The 17216-nt window shown below is 42.1% G+C and overlaps 1 protein-coding gene across 2 annotated transcripts; it reads right to left on the bottom strand.

Moving 5' to 3' along the window:
• Positions 1 to 512: 512 nt before the first annotated feature.
• Positions 513 to 15475, bottom strand: ASB11 (ankyrin repeat and SOCS box containing 11). Of its 2 annotated transcripts, none has more exons than XM_074144493.1 (7): positions 15226 to 15475; positions 12124 to 12203; positions 8959 to 9066; positions 5886 to 6036; positions 5545 to 5679; positions 4420 to 4611; positions 513 to 1365 (listed from the first exon to the last, which is right to left on the bottom strand). In XM_074144493.1, exons 1-7 carry the CDS (start codon positions 15473 to 15475, stop codon positions 1241 to 1243), a joined length of 1041 nt encoding a protein of 346 aa, XP_074000594.1. In that variant the 3' UTR covers positions 513 to 1240. The 2 variants fall into 2 exon arrangements, with proteins under 2 accessions (XP_074000594.1, XP_074000603.1); XM_074144502.1 differs by having other exon boundaries at positions 8959 to 9015; positions 15226 to 15403.
• Between the last annotated feature and the right edge of the window lie 1741 nt (positions 15476 to 17216).

Genomic DNA, 17216 nt, shown 5'->3' with positions numbered 1-17216 from the left:
ACATTTCTCAGCTCAAAGCAGTGCACGTTTTTTAGCTCTTCTGTGTCCAAGCTAATAACCCTGATGATCTTTAAACGAATCCCACAATGGGCAAAGTCGTGATACACTAAAAACCCCTTTTCCCAGGGGGGTAATGAAAGCCTCTGGAGTAGGGGACAAGGGAGCAGACAAGCCTGCAAACTTCTCCTGGTGAGCAATATCCAACAAGGACAATATTTGGGTGAGACACAATCATCCTTAGGGGCCCTGCTTCTCTCCTGCTCTACAGTCCGAGAACTTATTTTGAGAAAGGTCAAAGCATGCAAAGCACAGAAGAGCAGCAACTCATTCTTTGCTTTTCTTTAAACCTTGCAAAGGATAGACATTGAAAGCTGACCTACTGTGCCTATGAAAACATTTGCAGTTCTGTCCCGGAATTAAGATAAGAAAAATTATTCATGTAATGAACACAGCCAGATCTCAGGTCAAATAACTTAGGAGGGATTTTTTTAGAAGAGATGAAGTTTTTTTTTAAGACTTTCACACATTTTTGTGGGCTTACTCCAAAATCCTACACCTGCTTTGGTAACATCACTTTCATATCATCACTTTCATCAACATCACATAACTTCAGAGGACAAGATGTGTTAGCGTTGGGTGCAACGGAGCTCAGGGCAAGGGGACATACAGTGGCTGGACAGCTAGAGCCTGCTTGAAGTTTCTACGACTCCACTAGACTATAGGAAAGAGACGGCAGAATGCGAAGTCAAAGTTGACAAAAGATGTGCAATATATTATATAGGGCTGATGCTGGGCACTGAAGGCTTTTTGTTCTCACACTAGTGGAAGAATAACAGCCACTACCTTGATTTTGCCAGTGAAATTGGACAGACAAGAGGAAGAAGCTGCACAGATACTACATGGATAAAAGTAACACTAAAAGCAGGGGAAATCTTTGTATGTGTCTGTGGGTGAGTGGATGTTGCATGTGCATCTACAAACACATGTCAAGTGAGCTGTTCATATACTACAACTTCTCAGGCTGGTGTAAGTGGATTTGGAAATAGACTGGGGGAACTGTATCTATAATATCATTCACAGTGAAAAGCTGTTTTCAGTCTGCATTGTCATGTAGCAAATAATGTTTGGTATCCACAGTAGACAGTAAATGATGTCTTTGATTTTTTTCTTTGATATAATATTTTTGGAGTAAAAAACCATTTGTTCCTCTTTCTTTTCCTGTGTAAAGATAGTCACAGACTTATCTATAAAGAAGAAAGTTCTCAAGTGGCTCAGGCAGGTGCAGCTTGTGGACTGCATATAGGCACGATCGACCCAGATGCTTTCTGACGCACAACCGGCACAGCTGGGCAAGGCTAGCAGGACCTGGGGAAAAAAAAAAGGCAAGAACAAGCACCCCCAACCCCATCACCAGTATAAGTCAGAAAGCAACAAACACCAGTAACATTTGCAAATCAGATCAAGCACTACACAATAACTTGCTGAAGTCAAGGAGAGCTAGCTTATTGTTCATATTTAATTTATGTTGTCAAAGTTGGTTCAGTGATGTGAAATCTATGAGCACTAAAAACCTTTTTCTGCCTGCACAGCTGGGCTTTTCTGCATCTTTTCTCAAGCATGTACTTAAAGTACTATAAAGGTGTCTGCACTGGAGAGAGAGTGCCAGGATGCATAGCCCTTGCTCAGGATATAAGACAACTCCCAGTGTTGTTGTGAGGATAAAGACAAGAGGGATTACAGGGAGCTGCAGAGGTGCTTAGTGTAGACCAGCCATAATGGGTGGATATGGCAAATACAGTTAGCTGTTCCTATATACAGAACATGCTTCTTCCAGTTGCTGTGTCTCAGCAGGTACCTGCACGCGTAGTAACTGTAACTTAGCCTTTTTACATGACCACGCTGTCTCTGAATATTTATATATGTCAGTCAATCAGTGCTCCTCAAAATAATTTCTTAATGTGTCATCCAATTTTAATTAAGTCTGACTGAAAGGAAAATATCTCAAAGATAGAAAGTCTCCCAAAGTTTTGTGCAAAAAGGCACCAAGGGTAAAAAAAAATTAAAAAATAAAAAAATAAAAATATGAGAGGCCTTTTCGCCCTTCCCTTGCCTTGGTGGAAAGGTTGCTGCAAGCGAAAAACTCTTGTTAAAAATCATAGGGTCCACTGGTAGGAAAACTGTCAGAGGACTCATGAGGACAATAGTGAGGCCGGCTTGGGCAGTGGCTTGCATGGCACTGCACACCATGGTGCTGCCCCAGTGGCTTCCCCGTGGGGTGACCAGCCAGGCGCCCCCAGCCCATCCCACCACAGGTCAGGAGAGGAGCACACCAGGCACAAACCCACTGGAAATGAGACTCCATTGCTTCTGCAATCACATCCTTGCACATGCAAATGCAACTTGCTAGTGAACATGTCCCTGCCGCCTTCGCTCTCGTCTTGCTGGAGCTGCTCCAGGTTGAACCTTCATGCCTGCTCAGAGTTTTCGAGCCCTGTCTCAGCCCTGCCCCTCCAGTTTCAATCAGTAGCAATGTCTGGCAGGCAATGGGTAGAGATGTGTGCTTAAAAGCCTGTCCTTATATCTTCCAAGTAAGCTTCATAATCTGTGCTTTTACTACAGGAAGATTTAGGAGCCTGAACAGGCTGATAATGCCCCCTCTGAGAAGAAGTTAACAGAATAATACAGGATATATAGATATGTCTATAGTTCCAGTACTACTGTAACTGGAAGTGAAGAAAGAAGCTACCAGCTCCCAAAGCAGTTAGGAAAGCCGAAACATTTTATATTTCGCATGACTTAAGAGCTAGGAAAAAGAGCAATTAAAGGGAGCTAAGTAACCACAGTAGAAAAGTCAGGGAGTATAAAGAAAACTCATCAAGATGGGTCCCTGAGGTGCTTATCTCAAACAGAAGGACCTCAGAAAACACAGAAGTAGGTAAAAAGGGCAGTTGTAGATGTTAGATACAGCAAAGTATCTGAAAGTGGAACTAAAGGGAAAGGTGAGGAAACTGAGGAAACTTCATTTCTGAAAAGTGAAGAGCCAGCAGGAGCTGGAGTGCCCCTATAATCCCGCTGAGATTGTCACCCTCTCTTCCCTTACAGTCAAAGTGGAAATTAAAAAGAAAGATCAGGAAGAGAAAATTATTAATAGTGGGATATTTCTTTATCTCCACAATTTCTCATTCACACAGGGTAACTGGAGCAGGACAATTGCACTGCCTTTGCTCACACAGCCTGCCATTGCTCAGCCCTGAACATCTCTCAGATACAAGGACAGAAGTCACAAGAGGTGAGAAGCATCCAAGCAAATGTCCTCCCAGAAGGTTTTAGACATGACAAATTAAAGCTCTGCATGAAAAGCCATGGAGAAAGGATCAGAATAGAAGGATATTAAGCAAATGTTCCATTTCCTCCATAAAACCCACCTCTGTGCAAAGGGCCGGCACAAAGCCTATGCACAACATTGACAATATTAATTTACCATCCAAGAGGTATTTTGCAACTGGAAGCAGGCTCTCCATGCACATCATGCTTTGCTCCTTGGTATGGAGCGAGCAGGATGGGAAGGTGGCAGGCTGCCTGCATGGGAGAGCACCATTCACCCTTCATGTTGGCAAAGCCCAGGGGGGGCATCGACTGACTAAGAGGGTACCATTGTGCTGGGAAATACAGAGGCTAGAGGAGGAGGGGGACTTAATTCAGCCAGTATATGGTATCCATATCCCAGCAATATTGCTGTTGGATGCATCAAGCTGGATGCAACAAGGCTGTATGTGTTGCGGGCAAAAACGGCACAAGAGTATCTAGATTCGTTTCTGCTCAGAAGTTTCTTCCAGTAGACTAGAAAGATAATTAATTGTAGGAAGGCTGAAAGTAAGGGCACTGCTGGTTTTGTGCTGGGATTGCAGCCCTATAAGCCTCATGGAAGATGGCTGCATGTCGTGAAGCTGAATAGTCACCCAGCAAATAGAATCATAGAGTCATAGCTCTGCATTCTCCTGGTGACCAAGGGCACAGACACTGGTGTGGCTTTTTCTGTGAGAAGCAGGACACTAAGCCGTGGTGTTAGTTTGAACACAAGGTGGTGGTACTAAACTGTTATCTATGAATAAACTCCCACGGCAGTTTTTAATCCTTAGAGTCCTGATAGGTAAAGACATAAAATTTTCCTTCAGCAGACACAAAAATAAAGCACAGAACAACTTACCAATTTACCCACTAAACCCCTAACACTTGGTGGCAGATGTAGCAACAAAACAGAGATTTCTCACATATTTCTGTGTCATGTGCTGCAGGCTTGAAATCAGTAGAGAAGCCAAGAGAACTCATATAAGCATTACTTATAAAAGCAGTTAAGAAAATATACTTAGGTAAGGAAAATAAATACTTGAAAAAGAGAAGAAGAAAGGAAACCATTACCTTCCCGAAGCAGAAGCGCCTGCTCCACTTTGCTGTTGGGTACAGCAAGATCCAGGGGACACTTGAGTTCAGCATTTCTGCATTTCGGGTTAGCACCATAGTCTGTCAGCAAGACAACTACCTCCACGCTGGATTTTCTTGCTGCCGCGTGGAGGGGGGTGTCTAATCGCTTCCCCATGTTAACATTGGCCCCTTGAGTGAACAAGAGTTCATGGTTAGATCTGGGAGGCAACAGGAATGGTCCAAACCCACATCACACCGGCTGGTTTCCACCAGTAGCCTCAATAAATGAAGGGGATGGATGGCACGCAGGCCTCCCTCATTTCTGTCAATAGCAGCAGTGCAAAACTCCACAGGTCAAATGCCTGCTGTGTAAATATCCTCTGAGCCACCAAACCCTGTCTGCGATAGACAGAACTGAACAGCTTGACCTTCAACCCAATAAATGTTCAAAGCCTACTATATGCTCTGTTAATTTGTTAATAACATAAAGTCTGACACGTATTATGTTAATTCAATTAGCGGAGGTAAAAAAAAAAAAAACCTTTAGGTATCTCATTGTAATAACTCCAGGAGCACAGCAAACGAGATACTTGCCCTGGGCTCACCAGGCACAGCAGGGCCACACTTCGAGCAGGTGTAAGTCAGATAATGTTCACTGACAGCAAAAATTTATGCTGGCTCATAGGCTGTGCCTGGACCTGCAGTGATTATTCTTTCAAGCAGCTTTACTGCTGTCTTCATCATCTACTGAGAAGCAGGTGAAGTTAATGCTTAGCACGGCAGTTTATCATAATCAAGAGCTGATTTTGGTCACCAATATTAGCCAGCATTGTCTGCACTTCCTCTCATCTTTCTAGAAAACTAAAAGTATTTTATTTTCACATTCAGACAGTCTCAGGGAGGTCTCTGTCATTAGGGCTTTTTTTACTGAGGAAATCATAAATTTTTCATGAATGCAGGTGAAATTTTTAATAGCCTCATACAAATCTCACTGGCTTGGGCTGCCCAAACACCTCTTGTGGAAATAACCAATGATGTTTGCAGTGGAGAGGCAGCCTGGAGAGACCAGCAGTGGTGGCTCACACCACCACAGCTCTCCCCCAGCCCCTTTTCCAGGTATACCTAGCTCCAAAAGCTTCTTAACACAATCTGTTCTCTGGTACATGCAAGCCACATAGAGAGGGGTCCCATGATGCAGATCTTCTTGGTCAATGTCAACCTCATGGGCCAGAAGGATCTCCATGCACTCCCTGTGACCTGTGGAGAGAAGAAGGGCCATTGCTCAAGTGATGCAGAGCAGAATACACCCAAGTGCAACCAAAGAGGTACAAGAGCTGGGAATAAGGCAAGCCTATTTATCCGTACCAGTACGAACAAGTTTAGGGTTTTTTTTAAATATTTTAATATCAATAGAAGGTGTATTCCTCGGTTATTGTTAGCTTCATTCACAGCCTGAACATTACCTCTCTTGACCGCTTCATGAATAGGTGAAACGAGGTGGCTCCTGAGCTGTGGTTTGGCTCCAAATTCGAGCAGCATGTTGACACAGGCCACGCTGCCACTGCAGCAGGCATTAAACAGAGGAGTGATCCCATCGATGGTGACTGCGTTGACCTGGAACAGCAAGACATGCTCAGGATAACCTGATTTAAGAGGAACACCCTTGTAGCATGCCTCATATGCACACCAGAAATGCACCAGAAAAAGGCACTTGTCTTGTTTAATTCAGAATTGATTTTCTTAACAACTTTCAGTGTTACATGTTGTGGCACAATATATATAACATTCTCCTTTGAGGTTTGCTCTCTTTCACAGATAGCTAGTGCCATAAGGCAGTGACACTGCCTGTTATGAATACTCCCCTTAGAGTTACTCAAAAACGCAGATTTTAACTTTTTTTTTTATGTGGAGAACTTCAGTATCTTCATGACCGCCTAGTTTGGACCTATCCAAAGCCAGATTATGCTCAGACGAAAATGGCTTTGCTTTTTAAATGAAACCATTTACTTCATGTTTAATACTTTCACCTAAAAACACATTCCCAGCAACAGAAATTTTCATGGAAACATAGTCTTAATCCCGAACAGAAAAGGAGCTTGAAAGAGTTTATGTTTGTATGTATATGTGTGTGTGTGTAAGAGAGAAAGAATTTCCTTCCTCCACCTCCAATGTAAAGACCTGGCAAGAACCAGCATTCATCATTCTCCATTGGGACAGCACAGTCCCTGTTTTGTGTTGTGCACAGTGCCATAGCTGCTACATTTAACTACATTGCAAGCCCTCAGAGGCAATTTATGCAGCAAATCTGCATGCCTTTAATTCTGTGGCACACTGGAGAAGAGCAATGCATTAGGCAAGCACATGGCAATTTGTGCAGTTTCCAAATCAGGGAGAAGAGGAAAGAGATGGAAGAGGAAGAGGTGGAGAAGTCCCGGGCTCACACAACTTAACTAGCAAGATATTTTGCCTTTAAAGCAGAGAAAGTGATGTTTAAGAACCTATTGATTTATTCTGGGTAATTCAGCAGTGGACCGTCTACAGTTGATACCTTCCTAGATATCATTTGTCCTTGTTCAGAGTCCAAGGCCAAATTGGATGGGGCTTTGAGCAACCTTGTCTAGTGGGAGGTGTCCCTGCCCATGGCAGGGGGGTTGGAACTCAATGATCTTTAAGGTCCCTTCCAACTCTAACCATTCTATGATTCTATGATTTGACTTGTTTACGATGCTGTATGAGTTAACTCCTTTTCTCGCAAGGTGCTTTTCCCACAATTACAAGCCAGTCCTTGCTATTTCCAGTGTTTCAGTCCTTGCAGTCTTTAGCAGGCTCCAACCATACAGCAGCCAGTGTGAGGTCACGCTACCCTACGTGAAGCTGCGCTTGCAGATAAGGCAGGTACGCTGGAGGAGGCAGCCCCTACTCCTTGGTGCCTTCTCTGCTTGCTCACCTTCATGAAAAAACAGTGAGGGGAACAGACTTGGCTGGAAAAGAATCATGACAGGACCAGTAGGCAGGGAAGCCAGCATGATATGGGGAGATACTAGGTACCACAGCACTGGGGACATCTGTCTGCTCAGGTTTTTGAGTCCAAAATGCAGCTTCCTCTTCCTGAAATTCAAAGGCTCCAACTAAGATTCTGTTTCAACAGCACCATCACTACAGTTCCCAGCCTCTTCCTTGATCTTCCTCCCCTCCTGCTAAATGATCTAAACTATCTCTCAACCTGCACAGCTTCTAAAAGAGAAAAAAAAAAAAAAAGAAATAGAGATGCCTTGGGAGTATCTGTATTTCAGACAGATTACATGCTGCAGCCCTTCAGCCCAGCACTGCCCCTGGCCTCCCCCTAGTCTCATCGGGCAGATATGGCTGGAGCTGCTGGAGGCACTGGAGGTCTATCAGCATCATTTCACAACCGGGCCAGTGATTCAGGCAAGCTGACAATCAAGGGTAAGCAAGGAGACAACGGAAGAAGAAAAATGACTTCTTTGGTTTCCCTCTCCACTGGGCATTGGTTTAACCAGTAAAAGAGGAAAGAATTGTAAGACAGCTGTTGTGAAGTAAATGGTTTGGTAAAAAAACGAAATAAAGAAAAGCACAGCACTAAAAGAGAGCAGCAGAGTGGCACATTTTCTCCCACAAGTTAGACAAGAGTCTGTTGACTTTATTTATGAACAGAAAGTGGGGGAAAGCAAAAACCAAAAAACATTGGAGCTATATATTATACCAGGAATAGACTGATTTCTTAGGAAAGCAACAAGTAGTTCAGAGATGATTCTCTGAGTTATAAAAAGGCAATGCCATTAATATATCAAAATCAAGTAAAACTGAGCAAAAAAGGAGTTTTATTTTCATCTTTCTAAGGGATTTAAATTTGGCATACAGTTTAAGAAGTTAACAAAAGCTTTTTCTTCTGCAGAGGATAGCCTGACTGCTAGTTTTGATGTTGCTCAGTTTCTTACCATATAAAATGTACTTGAAAACCCAGATGAATGAAATACATTCTTATATATTTCATTCATTCCTGTGTTTCCATCTTTAACACGTATTCTACCTTAGGTCCTGCTGGGGTAAATGTTATTTTATTAGGATATAAAACGTTTCATTGCTTCAAGCACATCCATTTTTACTTATGTGAGACTCCCAAACTGTGCTACAGAAAGCCAAAGGCAATTCCAGTGATGATTGATATGGGTGGGTGGGTGGACGGGGGAGAAGGGACAAGTCATTCTATGATTCTATGATTTTCTTCAAAGTTCTTTTCACCCAGCATCTCTCATTCTTTTTCTATCAATCGTTACTACATTTCACATACAGAGGGAAAACAAAACAGAATTACAGGGTGACCCAAGCAGCCACTGGGGGAAGGCAAATCCATTACCCATGAAAACAAAGCACAGTTTTATTTTTCCCCATTTCTGCCCAAGTTGCTCCTGTCCATCAGCAGCCTCGCTCTGGCACACGTGCAGCCCCCCCGCTGATGCAGGACCTATCCATGCTCCAGGTGCCCGCGTCCCCACCAGCATCCCCAGAACTCACCTGAGCACCGTTCTCCAGCAGCACCTTCGCGCAGGCGACATGGCCACCCAGGCAGGCCTCATGGAGAGCCGACACGCGGTCTGTTGTCACCAGGTTCACATTGAAACCCTGCAACGTGGGATGGGGGGGGCATGAGGGGAAAGCCCTGCCCGAACCACACGGCTCCCCCAGGGCAGGTGGGACCATGGTGGGGGAGAGTCACGCCACTGGGCGCATGTCCAGGGCAGGTCATGGGTTGGATCAATGCTGTTCCGTGCTGCGGTGCTTGTCCCCAAAGACAGCAGCTGGTGATGGGGTTAAAGAGGAAGCAAGGACAAACTATGCCTTCTATTTCTAGTTCTTTACAATATACGGTCAATCGCAGAAAAGCCATCGTGTTTCTTTAACTTCTGAGGGTGATGTTAACTTCCTTATTAACTCCAGCAGCAGGAACTACAGCTGGTGGGATTCACCTCCCTGAAGAGGGACACCTCTGGCACAGGTGTCAGCAGCTCAGCTGGAGCCCTTGGTTCCTTCAGTGGAGGAGAAACAGGCACCCTTAGGATATGATTCATGCCATGCTAAGGCAGCCGTTTCTAGGACGTCACACGAATTGTGTCCTAAAAGTACTTCCACTGAGTATATGGAGTCCCCAGTGTGTTTCACTCAGAGGTCTAAGTACCTGTTAGACCCATAAAATCGATGAGACAAATCCTACCCATGAATCTGTTTCTCTTATTTGACCACCCAGGAAACATTATACACTGGAAGAAAGAACTATGATTTACAAATGTCTCATTATAGGTATTTTTCTAAATGACAGTTCTTGCATCTATTCCTGTGCAAACAGAAACCAACATATTCACCAAGGGGAAAGCAATTCTCATATGTGTTTTCTCCAGAATGAATCTAAATCTCCTAGTAAGTAGGATTTTAGAGCCGTGTGTGAGAATAGGCCTGGAAGCAGCTCCATTTTCTCCATTTTCCGCTTCATGTTTTGTATTTTGTAACACAGTTGTTCTCCACCTGATGTGCCATAAACTCGGCAGCTCACAAGATGGCAGCAACGCACTTTTTGGTAGGCAGTAGTAAATGAGATGGGCAGAAGTAATCTGTGAGCGATGTAACACTGTAAAAGTCACCAGTCCCCATGCAGTGAGCATTAAAAGCAATCACTGTAAGGCAGAAACTCTATGATAGAAAAACAATTGTTTTTCAGTTACATGAAAGCATTATTAATGTAAAAGCTGTCGCTAAAAGTTTTCCATATGTTACATCAGTGCCAGGGGAATAGATAAAACCTTGAAAAAATGTTGACATTATTCCATTTTCTAATTGTATAGATGTTTTGTACTTAATGACCAGCATATTGCTTTAAGAGGAATGTCTTCTAGATAGTCCTAATAAGAAGAGAGCTATTCTCAATCATTACTCAGATATATATTTAAAAAATGAAATGCAGTCATTTCTAGTGAAAGAGTAAGTATTGATATCTTGGGCAAAACAGCAATCTCTTCCATTATGAAATGGAGATCGAGTTATAGATTTTACTATAGCTGTTTGCCAGACAGTACTTGTTTTCAGATGGCTATAAACTCTTCCCTTCCCTTTGTATCAGAAAAATTAAACTCTTCTTACTCTTCTTTCGGTGCTGGAGCAGGCATTGGTGAGTTCCTGAGCTCTTTTAAAACTCCAGCGCTCCATCGTCCCCTTATGTCCAGGCATCCTCCGAGTAGCAGAAGCCTCACTGCCTTTCTTGAAAGCTGTGGTCCTCCGGCAGAGAATTCTGAGTGTCCCAATTATAGGCTACAGTATATCTCCATATTTAATTTTAGGCTACTAGTTTAGGTATATTAGAAGCAATGAGCAATGATTATGCTGCTCCATGAACAGCTTCATCCCTACATTTATCAAGCTGTGGTGAATCAGCTCAGATTCACTCTCTACAGGCATTGCTGCCTTGATCTGTTTTCATCAGCAAGGACTCTCATCCCTCACTCCCAAAATTAAATGTCTTTGGGAAAAGGAGAAAGGGTGAATTTATTAAATGATTCATAACCGTAACACCAGTCCTTCTCCAGTATTTAACCATGCCCAATGTATAACCAGGGCATCTAGTGTGTAACCACAGCACTGGGTGCCCCTCGCTAATAAGATGGTGTAAGATCAGCATAAATGGAGATAGAGGGGGTCAGAAAACCAGCAAAGCCCTGAATGAATGAGCCCTCTTCCTTATTATTTCTAACCTCCATCATGTCCTTTTCCATAAAATCATTTGATATCTGAGAGTAAAGGAAAGAGGGATCAGGAAATAGGAGGAGGGAAACTGACTGTAAACAGCAACCTCTTTTAGCTCCTGCCACTCCTCAGCAGATGTCTGGAATGAAGGCTTTTACACTGGCAGCTCTGCTCCTTGAGGACGTTGTCCATTTGAGCCATTGCCTCACTGGTAAAAAATATTTACCTTGAATATAAAAAGTCTGATGACCAAGTCACAAAGTTTACACTCAGGGAATTATTTTCCCGGCGGGGGGGGCGGGGGGCGGGGGGGGGGAAGGGGATGGGGTGGGGAAGAAGGGGGGGCAGTTGCTCATTCGTGCCACATGAGGGCATTGAGTTTAAGCAAAGGTGGTAAGGAAGACGGTTGGCAAAGTGTGAAGAACCATAATCTGTCCCTTTGCAGCTGCCCACTTTCATATCCAGCTTCTTGTCCTTCCTAGTACATTCTTTCCTCCTCTCTTTCTTTTGCCTGAAACCCTTGGTTTCATTTGGAGCAGGGGTTTTCAGGCTGACAGCTCGCTCGGTCACGCTTGCTGTCAAGACCATGCTTGCTGTTTTATAAAGCAAGATGTATTTCTACAGCTTTCTACCCATTTTTTTTAAACATATAATATAGTCCCTATTCTCAAGCCCAGTTTACATGACTTATCATTGAGAAAGAGACCAAGGGTCATTACTTATCATAAAGCAAGCTACAAGCTGCAACAGTCTTTGTCCTGAGCTTGTCCCCGGCATCCCAACCAACCAAACTAATACATGCCCAACGGCACACGTGCGGAGATATCATTTATACAATTGTATTTCTTACGGCCTGCTGGAGTCTATCACCAGCTCACCAACTTACAGATGCAATTCAACAGAAACTACGCTGCTAACCCAACCTTTTCTTTACCTGTGGGCTTTTACCTGGGCAATCAAGGTTTTCAAAGACAGGAGGCGTCCTTGGAAGGCAGCGTCATGAAGAGGGGATCGGTCTGCCCAGCTGCCTGAAAGAGCAAACGCACAAAAGTTAATCCAGGTAAGCAGCAAAAGCAGATCCTGGGAGGACAGGGAAAAAACAGCTGCATGTAAATGCGGATCAGGACTGGAATCAATGCGAGGTCAGCAGTGAAGCTGTTTGATAAATTGATTTCAGCAGAGCAACTGAGGGCTCAGCACTCCTGAGAAAACCAGCCACTCGCTAAGGGACCTAAACAAAAGCTTCTTGGCAGAACTTTTAAAAACAGCTAAAAACATGCTTCAGTAAAGACCACAAGTTTAGTGCTGCTGGGATTCACCCAGGCACTTCAGAGCCCTGCAGTTCCCCTATTCAAAACCGTATCAGCCTCCGTCTTTCCTAAGGAGCTTTTGTCACGAATAGTATTCCGGCTTCTTTTGCACTTCATCAAGAAACTCATAGCAGGGAGACATGGGGATGACTTGTCCATCAAATGAATTCTGGCATGTACCTGGCAGTTTTATTTCCTGAACTGACAATTTCATAAATAATATCCTCCAGCTCAGACTACGAGGTAACAGGTTTCATCCTCCTCCTCACTGGAAGGTTTCAGAAAAGACATGGAAAAATAAATTCTGCCTGAGGCTTTACTTTTCTTCCTTAGTCATTTTGAGTTGTTGAACTGTTCAGATGCCTTCATGTATGCTAGCTTGCCCTTTTTCTTATCTTAATCTATTCATGTACTGAGAAAAAAATTCCTTAGCCTAGCTACTACCAACAAGCATAGTCTGTCAGCCCAGGTTAAATCCCTGCAACTCAAGTGGAGAGCGAATTCACTTGTTGTATATTAAAATTTATAACCATACCATGACACAGTGTGTAGTAAGTATTTCTCCAAAGGCCAGCTGTGTTCACGGTGCCACAGGACAGAAGCAATACCAGTGTTTGCATTCATGCTCTGTTGTACAGCAACCCCATGAGCACTGTATTTGAAACCCTTGTCCTGTTTAATTTTTTCAGCTATGCTGCACACCAGAGAGAATGGAAAGGGTGATTTATCTCCATTTCAGGTATTACCCGAGGCAAAGAGAAATCAATGAGAGGCACAGACACATCCCTGAGGACTTCAGGCCAAGGACATAGCAGAGGTTTCAGCCTTGGCCAAGGGAGTCTCCTTTCATTACTGAAGAACTGGGATGCACTTCAGCTAATGGGATTATGGTATTAACTATAGTTAATTACATTTTTTCCTGTTTATTTAAGAAGCTGTTCCTGGAAGCCTGAGGCAAAAAGCTGACATGGAAAGACCAGCTGGCACAGTATGTGACCAGGCTCCTAAGGACCAAGTAGGATCCACCAGCCAAAATGATGGAAACAGGAACCAAGGAGGTACCAAGAAACATTTTCCTGAAAACATCCAAAAAACCCGCATCCTTCATCATGCTGTTGACTGAAATAGGCGGGCTTGGTTCAAAAGTTAGAAGACATTGCAAGTGACAAAAACCAGGGCCCTTATACAGCAGGAGGATTCAGAGTAACTCAGGCAATAGAGCCACAGTGCCTTCTTTAGCCTCTTATGCTTATAGTTTATAGCATGTGTAAGCACACGTCACATGCATTTACAATGTATGTGTATACACACACATGCCTCACCATGAAAACACATGCTGCTGCGTATTTCCATGCTAGCCACAGCAACCTACCTCCCTGAAACGTGTGGCAAATATAGTTCCCATACAGGGCACATCTTCCCTTCACAGTTGTAAGCGCCATGTCTGAAAACACTGTGTCTTTTGAAATTTCTACAGATAAATTAAGCAGCCAAGCTGCTGCTGCTGCTACTGCCACGCTACTTCACTGCAAAGTGAAAAGGCGGTGAAGCTCCCTCTGTAATCCAATATAGTGCCCCAGCAACAGCATCACATGACCTTATGTTTTGAAAGATTATCCTTAATGGCTTTTTGCAAATGACAACTTTCAGATAAAAATATGTTGTACTCTGCTAAACTTCCAGGCAATTCAGTAAGAACCTCCATAAAGGAAAACCTGCTGTTTGCTATGCATCTGACTACAATTGCATGAAGGCACTTGGAAAAAAAAATGACAGTAAAAAATGATTGAAATTATATTCTGGAGAATATAAAATAAATTAATAAACCAGAAAGAGACATGTCTGTATATAAATGCTTTGTAAGAAATGCTTTGCTGCAGTATTTCTCTTGGCCAGATCTTAATAACCCTGTTTTGGGTGGCCATCTCATACCACCTGTGTTTTGCTCATGTTCGTGTGCCTGTTCATGATGGTGCTATTCATCATGAAGCAAGTGCCCAACAAATGAGTCACATAAAAATCTCTGATGTCACAATGTTGATATGAATCTTGAAGTAGGAAAATATGTGCTCATTAGTAGCAAATTTAAAACACTGTGCCATTTTAATTAGTGGAATTACTGGGCATGCAAATGCCTGTCTATTCATTATTATGGCAGTAATATGAAGGAGTAAAATCACTTGTGAAAAAAAAAACCAAAAAAAATAAATTACCTACTAAATACAATATATTTCCATGCTGTATATTTTTCAGAATAATTTTAGCTGTATTCATTTTTATCGTCTGATTTAACAAAACAGGGATTCTTGGCTTGGGTTCATAAAGTCATTAGTTATATCCTCCTTGTATCTCCTTTCAGAAAATCAACATGCTCAAACTTTTCCCTAAATATTCTCTGGCAGTAAAGCTAGCTATTTAGTAAAACCGTCTGTAACCCCCGCTAAAGAATGCCTTGCTTTCAAGAACAATCTTTTTATTTACTGTAGTGCCTTCAGCAAATGTTGCCCTCATTCTGTCTGGGTAATTGTTGGAGTCTCATATTTTGCACACCTCAATCATGCCAACACTTACTGACACCGCAAACACCCCAGAAATGGAAGGCACTTCAGGTTAAAACACTCACCCATGCATTTAGCAACAGATTTCTCATTTCATGGCAACTCAGTGATTTAGATCCTCAAGTTACAAAAATGTAGCAAATGTACCTTTGAATGTTAGAGTGTCCATATTTTTACTTTACCTGGGACTATTCCATAGATCTCTTCTGCTATCCTGGCAGCCTCTTTTCTGTTGCCTTTAACGATATAGAAATGGGTCAGCAGAGCCAAGGAAATCTTGATTAAAAGCTTAAAGCAAAACAAAGCAAAAATAGCAAAATAAATGTTAGTGAAAGCATGGAGTATAGAACCTCCCTCCATTTTGGTTTGCTCTTTGAATAGTTTCTCAGGTCGGCTAAGTTGCACTGGGCTATTCTTGGTATCATATGTCATCTATTTTAAACTCTCCAGAACCTGCTGTTCCTCAGTTACCAAAAATACATTCTGGTTTTATTTGGTATGGGCTATTTGATACTAAATAACAATACCAAGGATAAGATAGTTTGAACATCCCGTGCCGTACAGGAAACAAACAAAATCCTTTCCAAACCCACATGAATATAGATATTAAAATAAATTTTCAGACAGGAGCTCTCCATACCATCTGAAAGCCCATGCATCCACATTGTTCTTACTCTTTGATGTAGCAGTTTCATTTACAAAGGCTGCATAGGTAAAGTCGCAGAAATTGTTCAGAGACACTGCAGGAAGAATACCTTTCTGGTAACAGGCCTTGCTGTACTCAGATACAGAACAAAGGCAAGCATATCAAAGAAAAGCATTATCATGAAAGAATCTGAAATAAAACCACATATTTTCAAAGCCAGGTCTAAGAAGTCAAAGTTATTCCAGGAGAGGGAAAAAAGGGTATTGAAAGCGTGTAATCAGAAACACATGATAACATACTGGTATTTTCCATCACTCAGGGATAAAGAATGGTGTCCATTAATATCCCCTGTGAACAGAACCTTACTGTTTTAAAAGAATGGAAATATTTTTACATTATCCATCGATTCAAAGGTGTAATATTTGAAACTAAAGAAGACGCACCCTTACTTTAACTGCCTTTTTTTCTTTCTGAAGGCACATGGCTTCCATAGAAAAGAGAGTGTTTTGTCTGCATGTAATTAATTGAATCTATGTAGAACACCCCATTTCCTTTTCATTTAAACTTTTCTTGATTCTTATTTTCCTATATGCACAGCTGGAGGGAGATTTATTTCTTCAAATCCCCTCCTTGCCCAGGTTCTCTTACCCTTCAATTTAAACACCTGTCAAAGGAAAGAGAATAATGACTCTCCTCTCTTAGACATCCCAAGGAGATGGTGGATATGCAGAAGGGAATTTTACAGCAAATTATTTCCCTGGGCATTTTAGATGCAATTTGTTTTGTTTTGCAGCAATACAACTGGCTTAGTACCTTGCTGTCTTCAGCACTCTGCCCTCCCAGGTGCACTAGAATTCTATATAAAATACATGCAGACAGACTGAACAAAACACCCCAAGCTATTTTTTTCATTTTTCAAGGGAACCAATTTTTCTAAAATTCTGAATTAAACCAAGATATTACATTTTTACCAATAACTTAACACCTTACATAAGTATTACATATACCCTTCCTTCTACAGCAATAATACCTGTAGAATCTATAACACCTATGAAACCAAAAGAGGAAAATTGCCTATTTTTAGTCACTTTAATACTGTTTGCTACAGGACAAGACAGCTGAAGACACAGATTATATGGCAAAAGTTTAGATAAGGAATTGGAGAAAAACAGTTAAGTTTGTTCAACTGGGAAAGAAAAAAGAAGAAATTAGCAAACAAAGGTAGACTTAAAAAAAAAAAAAATAATAATTTGTTTAGCCCTGGAAAAATATGACATAGTGAAAAAAACTAATCTTGATGCCAGAGGAATAGGAAAAGGTGTAAAGAACAGAATACAGGGTGCAGAGAAAAAGAACAAAGAGAAAAAGAAAAAAATTCTTACAAAGAAAAGGTCAGCTTAAATGATGGAGAAATCTTTCTCATGTAGGATCCACAAAACTGGTGCTCAGTAGGAAGTAAGCAAGAAGAAACAGCACCTTTTAAGAGAAAGACCACAAAACAGACTTTTGCTTGCAAAGGAGAGACAT

The sequence above is a fragment of the Numenius arquata genome, chromosome 1 (assembly GCF_964106895.1).
Source record: "Numenius arquata chromosome 1, bNumArq3.hap1.1, whole genome shotgun sequence".
In the NCBI taxonomy this organism is placed as follows: Eukaryota; Metazoa; Chordata; class Aves; order Charadriiformes; family Scolopacidae; genus Numenius; species Numenius arquata.
Note: the sequence above shows the minus strand (reverse complement) of the source record. Positions and strands in the feature narration are given on the sequence as shown.

Excerpts from the sequence above, each read along its gene's own strand:
- ASB11 (XM_074144493.1), bottom strand. The coding sequence starts at position 15,475 with ATGACATATGATACCAAGAATAGCCCAGTGCAACTTAGCCGACCTGAG. Across the intron at positions 5,680-5,885 it reads TCATGAAGCGGTCAAGAGAG|GTCACAGGGAGTGCATGGAG; the intron begins GTAATGTTCAGG and ends TTCTCTCCACAG. Across the intron at positions 4,612-5,544 it reads TAAGAAGCTTTTGGAGCTAG|GGGCCAATGTTAACATGGGG; the intron begins GTATACCTGGAA and ends TGTTCACTCAAG.